The sequence below is a fragment of the Manacus vitellinus genome, unplaced genomic scaffold, assembly GCF_001715985.3.
Source record: "Manacus vitellinus isolate BGI_N305 unplaced genomic scaffold, ASM171598v3 scaffold_3_pilon, whole genome shotgun sequence".
Classification (NCBI taxonomy): Eukaryota; Metazoa; Chordata; class Aves; order Passeriformes; family Pipridae; genus Manacus; species Manacus vitellinus.
In genome coordinates, this window is record NW_021940535.1 from 13091093 (window position 1) to 13100742 (window position 9650).

General features: G+C 42.2%; 1 protein-coding gene across 1 annotated transcript; it reads right to left on the reverse strand.

Moving 5' to 3' along the window:
* Nucleotides 1-1094: 1094 nt before the first annotated feature.
* Nucleotides 1095-8031, reverse strand: GGCT (gamma-glutamylcyclotransferase). The gene is made up of 3 exons (XM_018075898.2): nt 7746-8031; nt 4482-4617; nt 1095-2557 (listed from the first exon to the last, which is right to left on the reverse strand). The coding sequence occupies exons 1-3, from the start codon at nt 7775-7777 to the stop codon at nt 2408-2410; spliced, it is 318 nt and encodes a 105-aa protein (XP_017931387.1). The 5' UTR covers nt 7778-8031; the 3' UTR covers nt 1095-2407.
* Between the last annotated feature and the right edge of the window lie 1619 nt (nt 8032-9650).

The following is a 9650-nucleotide window of genomic DNA, read 5'->3' on the forward strand; positions in this document are numbered from 1 at the left end:
CCTCAGGAACACCACATCCCCTCCAGCCTCTGGAACACCATTTATTCCAGGTAGCGCTGCTGGGTTTTTGTACGAAGGCGTCGTCCCCCCGGCCGAGTTGCTGCGGGCGCTGCTCCTCGTGCCCCCTCCCCGCTCCCTGCGAAACACTGCCCGCCGCCTGCTCCCCGCCGCGGGAGGAACCGGCCGGAGGACACGGAAAGGATCCCCGAAGTTTCCAGTTCAGGAGCGGGAGCCGTCGGGGCGCAGCCCTTTCCCTCCCACCTCGCAAGCCTTTCACGCGGTAACACAAACTTTGGTTTACAGAAAGCAGAAAGTTGGGCTCGCACCCTCCATCCCTGTCCCGGCACGGCCGCTGACCCGCAGCCCGACGACCCTCCTGCGCCCCCGGCCCTTCCCCGGCACTCACCGCGGCGGCGAAGGGACGGGCCGAGGGGAGCAGGGGCGGCGGCCAGCCACGCTGTTCCCTGCTTCCCACCACTCCCGCCCCACACACCGGTCTCTCCGCCCCGGCGGGAAGCGGCTCCTCCTCGCGCAGGCATGGCCCGAAGGCTTCCCCTTCGCCAACACCTCCCTTCCCTCCGTACGCCCAGAGAAGCGCCAGGGGTCCCTCTGCAGCTCCCACCGTTTTCCTCAACGGGAGGCATTAAGTACCTTCTGTCAATCCCCATTCCCCACAAAGAAAACAGAAATAATATTCTGGCACCCTCTTCTTGCAAGAGTGAAGCGCACATTTAAAAGTCCAAAAGCTCAAAGGAGCACGGTAAGGGTAAAGCAGAAGAAGTGGTGCTGATGCAGAGGGGTGTGTTCACGCAGTTTTGCCCTCCCTACTGACATTATATCCATTAAAAAAACACAGACAAGGGAGGCTTCAGTTGCATCTCCACATCACCAGCTTTCACTTATATATGCAACACAGGCTGCCCAGGGAGATCATGGGGTCTCCCTCTCTAAAGGCACCTGGGTGGCATTTCTGTGTCACCTGCTCTAGGTTACACTGCCTTGGCAGGGGAGTTAGACTAGGTGATCTCCAGAGGTTCCTTCCAACCCTAACAATTCTGTGATATTCTTGAAGCATGCATTGAACAGGCAGGGGAGGGTTTTGGTAATCACAGTTTTATTTACTCAGTTTCAGACTAGACAGTGCTAATACAGAAAGTACCATGTTTTACAGTAGCCACCATGCCCAAATCTGGAAACAGGCATATGACATCAGGACAGCACTTACACATACCTGGCAGAAGTGTATTTTATACAGAGAAGACACAGTCAGTCTGTTGCTTTATCAGTTGTTTATCTAAGCAGTCACACAGTGACAATGACTATATCTTACATCTCTCTGTACATCAATAGAAAAAAATACACCCTAGAGAAGATAAACCAAAGTTCAGTGATTTGACGTCTTCCAGGTTGCCAGTTTCTCCTTGTTGCCCACAGACTAACTACAGGGGTTGCCAAGTACCATGAAGATAAGTACTCTGTATCTTACAAAAGCTTTCAGTTTTGCACAAGATTGTCAAAGCTGTAGGAAAAAAAAAAAAAGCCAAATTCTGTTCATTTGGGGTTTAATAGACAAACAAAACCACAAAACAAATGTGCTAGGACTCACAGGAGACTTTCTGATTTCACTGGACATGAGACCAAGGCCTAGATAGGTACAAAAAGGTAATTTAAGAAAACTTGGAAATATTTAACTAAAATTAATTCTTTATAAATCTGTTGGTTATAGCTAAGCAGTTCACCTATGATGACTACTAAACATAGAAAGGAGGATGCCATGATGCTTTGACCCAGATCTTTTGTTGACTGTTGTCTTCAGGCCTGAGTTTCCTTTTGGACTAACACTTAAACACATGGAGGGAGTTAAAAAAATATTTATTTTCCTTCTTGGTTAACTATATAAACAGGAACTCCACAGCATCAGATAGGCTGGGCTTTAAACCATTAAGAGAAGTAGCAGAGAAAAAGGTTTAGAGTTTTGAGTTTACTTTACACCTAATAAATCTTTGAAATTCTTGATATTTGTGTATACATCATTTAAAAACAAAGGGCCTGATCCTGCAGCCCTTATTCCTCAGAAAGTAACAGGTGCCAAAACTCATCAAGATGGCCTTTTTCTTTTAAAAAGGTCAGTAAACAAGACATGAAGCACAAACTTGTGTGCAGCACTGCACGACAATTACAGAAAGATAATTTCTAAATCTGCAAAACCTTCGGCATGTACTCAAGCTATACATACAAAAAGAAGTTACCAATGTCAGCATGTCCTCAGACTGCAAATTATATCTAATGATTTACTGTAGATGCACAACAAACTCATCTTTTCTTGATAAATAAAGAAACTGCTGATCAGCACAGTGAGGAGAGGTATCTAAATCAAGGTGAATGGCCAAGCAAATGCAGAGGTATTCTATGCAGAATTTATTTTCTCTGCTTTAATAGCAGCTTCAATCTCTTCCATTATTGGCACCGGTCCCGCATAGTTATTAGTTTCAATAGCTTCTAATTTCTCCAGGTAATCAATTGGCAAGCCATTCTGTTTTGCACCCATGCAGATAACCTGTAATCAAAAGGGGAAAAAAAAAAAAAAAGACTTCAGTAATAATGTTAGAAAGACTCCTCCAAACATTTACTCATATAGAAAGAATGTAACAAGAGAATTACCCCCAAATAACACTACTTGTACCCGAGGATAGCCAAAGGCTTCTGGGAAACCACTGAACACCAGAACAGCGTGAACAAAATTACTCTGAAAAGGCTTGTACTACTGCTAAGAATCTGGAGTGTTACTAATGTGCACAAGATTCTACAATTAAGCTGTTATTCTGTTATTTCATTCTTTCTTCCAGTGAGGATGAGAACTTCTTTTTAAGCCTTTAGCCAGCCTTAGTATCACACCTGAGTGAGAAGCAGCATATATTACTGAAGCTATTTTTAAAACTAAGCTGTTCAAATCCACAGCACAACAGTGAGTACCTAGACAGGTGTAGGAGTAACAGAAACAGACACTTAACTTTGTTAGTTTGTTAGATTCCTTAGTTTGTTACTGCAGCTTTCCTACCACACACAAAATAAATTTAAGTATTGGTGCAGAAGAAAAGATGTGACAGTGAGAGCAAAAGAGGAAGTTGTAGGAACCAGGGCTTAAAGGAGACAGCAGCAAGCTTGCATATAGAACTGAGTATTCTAAATACTCTTTCCTGCATTTAACAGCATGAATTTAAAGGATGAGGTGTCTAGAAAGAATGAATTTTGCCACAAAAAGCACACGACAGAAGATGGATGTAGTTTGGTCACTGTGTGCTGATGCAGTCACCTATATAAATTTTTAGCTCTCCTGCCTGGTTAACTTCAATAAAAGCTGGGGACAGTGGGGTAAGAACAGAACTAACAACTGATCCTGACAACAGCAAGGGGGAATGTTTAGCTAGATAAAGTTGCCAACAGTGGAGGTCTGCTCTTACAGAGCACCAGTGAGAGCTCCCACACAGCAGCAGACTATGTATTAACCTGCTGAAAATCCCTGAAGATCTGTTTTGCCAAGAGGTGGGTTGGCAGGGAGAAGGTTTGTGGAATAGCAGAGCCTGCTTTCTAAGCAAGTTTCTCTTCAGCAGTCCCACAGCAGCTGGCCTTAGCTATGCTCCTGGAAGCTGATTCATAGGAGCAAGTTCCTCAGTTCAGAGAGGGCGGCACACTTGGAATTTAACAGGCTCAAGCCCGGTTTCTTTGCTTTAGGTAGAAAAAGCCAACATGCTACAGTGATATGTATCTACAATTGCCAGTAGCTGCATTGTTCAGACATGCAGTCTTGCCACCCAAGCAGGGCCCACATCAGATCTCACAAGCTAAGCAGGTCAGGCCTGCTGCGTGACTGGATCATGTGTCTCTATAGAGTCAGTCTATTGCAGAACAGTGCTGAAACACTTCTGCCTCACCAGCCATCAAGTGGGAACCCTGCAGTGCTCTGCAAGGCTGCTGGAGTCCTGCAATATACTGATGATGCATCTGCTAAAAGGCAGCAAGTGGACTCCTGTATTAAATAATAGCAACTGCTTCACAAGACAGTAAGGATAATCCACGTCCTTGAAACTACAAGCCAGGTGCTGGGTTTTCTCCAGAGAAGCTTCCCTCTGTCCTTTCAGTGGAGTACATTAATTTTTCAAACACAGAGAATTGCTGCATATATGTAAACAACATCCTTCAGAAATCCTTGTGTCAGTCATAACTAATTCATGAGGTAAACAGAGGCTTCATGTAAGGCGTAGCTAAGCCAAAAAGCCAAACTGATTTACTAGGCTTTTAAGAGCTAGCAATGTTCTGTGAGCACGACTACAGTAGTACATTGCACACCAGTTGTTATACCTTTACAGTAGAGTGGTCATGCCTTCCATCCACTGTAAGCAAAGTACTTGTTAAATAGGACAGAAGTACTGCATTATAAATTTCTGTTCATTCTTCCAAAATTACAGGGATGCAACACCTACCTTTTTATACTGCGGAGAAGGGGGACCACAGACATAGTCCTTCATCTGGTAGCTTCGACAGGTCAGCACCTTTCCTGCTTGAGTGTAGACATTAACTTCTATTGGGACATAAAGACCATCTTCAACTCCCTCTTGCCTGTAAAGGACATATATTCCTTTCATGCCAAGTAACTGATGCATCTTTCAAGCAAAGTGTGCAATTAAACAGATGGATATATTATAATAGAATTTAAGGCAGGACATTGGTCTGTGCTGTTAACAGACAAAGAAAAGCAAATAAAGCAAAACATATTTCAGTACTTTTTGTGCAAACTTGTTTCACATCCGAAAACAAGTTTATAAAGAAGCAGCAGCATTCAATTTTATCATTTCAGGTCTGTAAGAAAGATGACCAGTGGGTCACTTGCAAAGTTAGAGAGAGAATACTTGTAAATTAATTACTCTAGACTGGTAGTCTGAAAGAGAAACACAACCAAAATTAATGAGTCAGGTACATATTATTCATTACCTGCCACTCAGACAAAGAAACAATTGCAAACTATCTTGCCCATTGTGTTACATTTTAATAAGGGGAAATTTGCACAACTCTTGCAATGCACTTTCCAATGAATAATCCAATACACTCTTTAATTTGCACAAGACGTGAACAGCAAAAATGAGATAGGTCAGGGCAAAAAACATGGTTATTTTTTATTAGCAAAATCATGCTGTCTTAGAAAAACAAAAGCAAACTCAAAACCAAGGCTACTTATTGTCCTTAACTACTGGCATTCAGCCACCATTAAAAATCTGAGGAAATAGTGAGAAGTAAACAAGAAGCTTAAGCAATACAAGACAGACTTTATAGCACAATTAACTTTAGATAGGAGTCACAGCATGGTTTCTAACCCTGCTCGTCAAATATAATTTTGACAATTCATATTTTTTTCAAAGACTGACTCCCATTTCAAGTTATTTAACGTACATAACACAGGCCACGTTATGTGAGTAGGTTAAGTGCAAGTAGAGACTGGAAGCTAACTGCAGATTCAAGGCCAACAGACTACAAAATAAGTCACATGGTTGTGTGAGAACAAGAAAACTGTTAAGTAACATCCTAGGACCTATGAGGAATAAGGGTCATGATTTAGTCTGTAACTTGTAGATTTGTGAAGTACGGAGGACAAAAAAAAAAAACAGTAAAACTGTCCGTGGGACAGCACCTAAAACGCATTTGAACCCAAAGGATTCAGCCATCTAAGCAAAAGGTTCCTCTCCCATATTTGTTTTCTATATGTTACATTGTTTTACTAGTATTTCAATTAGTCACATGCAGCATTAGTTATACATTTCCTCCTCTGCTTCTGGATAACAAAGCACAGACTTCTTTACAGAGATTAGGGGATAAAAAAAAAAAGCGGGGAGGGGGCAATAGTGATTTTTTTTTTCTTGACACATGGCAATTCCAGGAAATAACTTGCTTCAGGACTTACAAGTATATCTGCTTGCATGCAGCCAGAGAATCTCAAGACCTTCAGCAAGAACACATGCAAGCTCATTTGAGGTGGGTTAGGAGCAAGCCTTAGAAGAACGCTTTGGACTATCATTGTTAAAGCCAAGAACACATCCCATTTCCTTCCATTTCCAGTTCACCTCCATGGCATCAGTGAGGCAGCTAGGAAAAAGTAATCTTTAGTGCTAGTGTCCATCCTGCAGCTTTTGGTGATGTTACAGCATTAGAGTTTATCCACTGTCAAACAAATGCCAGGGATTTGCAATTCTGCAGTATGTCAACTCTAAACAGCACGTAAATACTTCTGGAAATCATAATACTGCCCCCATGGAAAAGAAGCAGGCTGCTACTATCAAAAGCAGATGCTGTTGGACAGGATTATCATACTCGTGAAGTTTATGCTTTATGAAAGCATAGTAAATAAGGAGATTTCAGTAAAGATCAGCAGAAAAGGGGTCAGGATGTTAAGTGCTAGTGCAAGCAACAGCAGGGGAACTCAGGAGATCATAAAGCACAGACATGTGAAGCCCTGCCCACCAACTAGATGCTCACCTGCTCTGCTTGGGATTAACACTCTCAGCCAGGACAAGAGTGCTGAGACTGCCCATTCCCATAACGTGCTAACAGACCTTGCAACTGTTTCTGCATTTCAGGTTCACTGTAGGCAATGAAAAGCACATTGGAACCAAGTTCCATGGCCAGGGTTGTAGGCAGATGTCTACACAGCACAGTGCAGCCATAACCAAAACTGCAACAGTACCAGAGGCAGGAGAACAGTAATACTGCAGTGCTTTCACTGAGTTTACTACGCCCTGCTTCCTTGTTCTCACTTGCCCAGACTTCTACTGGAATTAATTGACAGTGATGAACTGCTCTGAACAAACTATCCTTGTGTACCAGAAGCATCATACTGTGCAGGCACTTCCCAAAAGCTGCAACAAGCACATGGCACCAGACAAAGTTTTGGAGATTACGTTCTTAGTCCTGCCTGAGACCCTGAAAGAAGTCTTGCTACTCCTTGCTTTGTTTACCCAGGTGGTCCTCCACACTTCAGCCTGGGAACAACTTGCTCAGTTTTGGGAGCCTTAAACTTCTCTTAATTACTAGGCACAGACAGAACACTTTCCACCATGCATTGTAAAGGTGCAGGCAGGCTCTCCCATTCAAAGAGGGAAACAATTACAGCCCAGCTCCCTGCTTGGATCCTCCTCAAGCTCACAGAAGTTTGAGTGCTTAGAAGACATGACATGTTAAATAACCTCCTCAAAAGGTCCCTTTGCCTGTATTAAAGATCTCTTTCTCTCCTGCAAAGGCTTGTCCTCATTCCTTCCTTTTCTGCTATAACTGAAGTCTACATATGTATAGAGATAGAAACTGATGTCAGTCTAAAGGAAGGAAATTCTCCCTAAAGCAATGGGAAAAATGACATAGGACAAATACAGAGTTTAGAGTCATTTAAGGGGCATGAAATTGAGAAGACATGGTTTGTTGTTGGTTTTTTGTGTTTTTTTTTTAAAAAGGGGCCTGACCAATATATCAGCTTCAAATCAAGGTCCATAGCTGCTCATTAAAACACCCCTAAGTAGCTTTAGCTTGAAAATAAAGCCATGTTAATCACAGAAGTGGTAGAAGTCAATACACATCATGTCAAGTGAAATTCACAGATTAAAATCAAACACCAAAGCTTCCACACAGCTCTTTATCAAAAATTACCTATGACTTTTCAATCGCTATTCAAAGCGGTATAAGACAGCAAAAGTTAAGTCACCTACTTATCCAGCGAACTTAAATTGCAAGTGTTCATTTTCCACACTATTCCCCATACTTCGTCTCCAGGGCTCTGAACAATGGTAGCTGTACCTCCATGCCAGACAGGACTTGTCCTGCCTTGATGATGGCCAAACTCGAGTTTAAAATCCTGCAAATGAAACCAATGCAGAGAATCAATTTTCACTTAAGCTAAGGGCTGTTGGCTACTCTTGATGTGAAAAGGGCAGCTAAAGGACAGTCTACAAGCAGTCAGTTGGGGCCACAGAAGGAAGAATGGACAGGTAGGACATGATTCAGCTCCCACTTCAGGAGGGGCTGAAGTCAGCTTTTTCCACCTCCCCCTGAGAAATGGCAGCCTTGGGACAACGGGAAGAGAGGTTAGGCAGAGAGCACCACTGATAAAAAGCTTGGTCTGGAGAGACCTGGATCAACACCCAAACCTCCTAGTTGTCTGGCCTAAACAGCAATCAACCTCTAGCAGTGAGAAGAAAGTGGAGGCAGCCCTTTCTCAAGAGTACTACACATACCTAATTTTCCAGTAAACACAGCAGTGCTGAAGAAATGTCAGCTTGACTTTTGTCCAAGTTGGCAGTGACAGGACTGCTGATGTGCTTACCAGAAGGAGGGAACTGTCTACTGCCTTCTTGTTCCCATCAAAAGAAGTGCCTACCTGGTGCCCATTCTTTTACAGCTTTTGGTGCTCTTATGAGACTTAAATGCTACTATGCAGGATCCAGGAAAATAGAAAAGAAGTCTAAAAGATGGTGAGCTCTGGGACTTGTCCTCATGCACTAATAAAATTACCCAATTATAAAATACATCCCTCATCACCCAACTGGAACATTTTTGGGTATTTTTAAGCCAAAGTAAATGCCTCCTTCAGTGAGCTTATTCAGGTTTTTGCAAGTAGAAAACATTCTTTTAGAAATCAAGTATCACTTTTTCTTACAAGTATACTTCAATATTATTATATATGCAAGAGAATAATGGATTCTTGTATTTTATGAGTGTAATTTCCTATCTGACTCCATACACTCAGTTTCTTTTCCTACTTATTAGTCGATTTGTAGGTCCTCCCCTAGCAGTGGAGAAGAGGGAAAAAAAAATATCAACCCAAATCAAAACCCAACAAGCTTTAAGGAATGCTACCTGCTTAACTGCAACAACAAAGTCTGGCAAAGGCAAAAAGGACTAAGAACAACAACAAAAATAAAATCCAAACCTACCCAGCCCTACAGCTTTGCTTATTTCTCTTGATCACCATGCTTTAAGCTAGGAGATAACTTTGATTTCAAATATACACATGTATATATCAATATTCCCTTTGAGACATATCAGCTTCTTGTTATATATCCTAATAGATATATAAAGGTTGCAAAAAATTGAGCAGTTGGAGGTTTACACAAAGAAGAACAGCACTGATCAGGACACAATCAATTTGTGCGTGTGTGACAATCAGCAGCCTGGCAAAGCCACACTGTTTACTCCATCAATAGAGACATCTTCCTTCCCCATAAAATGTCCCCTATTAAACTAATTTCACTAGGAAGAAAGTTTACTTAGATGCACAAAGTTATTTGCACACAAGTAAATAGTCCAGTCACATCACAGACTGAAGCTACAGATGTGGACAAGTGCATGTAGGGCAGCACCAAGGAAATACTGGGATAGAATCAAATACTCTCCCAGCAGTCTAGGTTGGTGGTGTTTTTTCGTTTGTTTGTTTGTTTGTTTTTTCCCCACCATGTGGGCAACGGGAGTAGACACTACTCAGAAGAGAGAAAAAAACCCACACGAGATACTTTCTTGGGTTAAGAGATTGGTCCTTCTTCTAAGTACCAGTGTAAACCCCTTTCTGTGCTTGTTACACATCCCATTTCTTAACAGCTTTTCGCTGAAGATTAAAA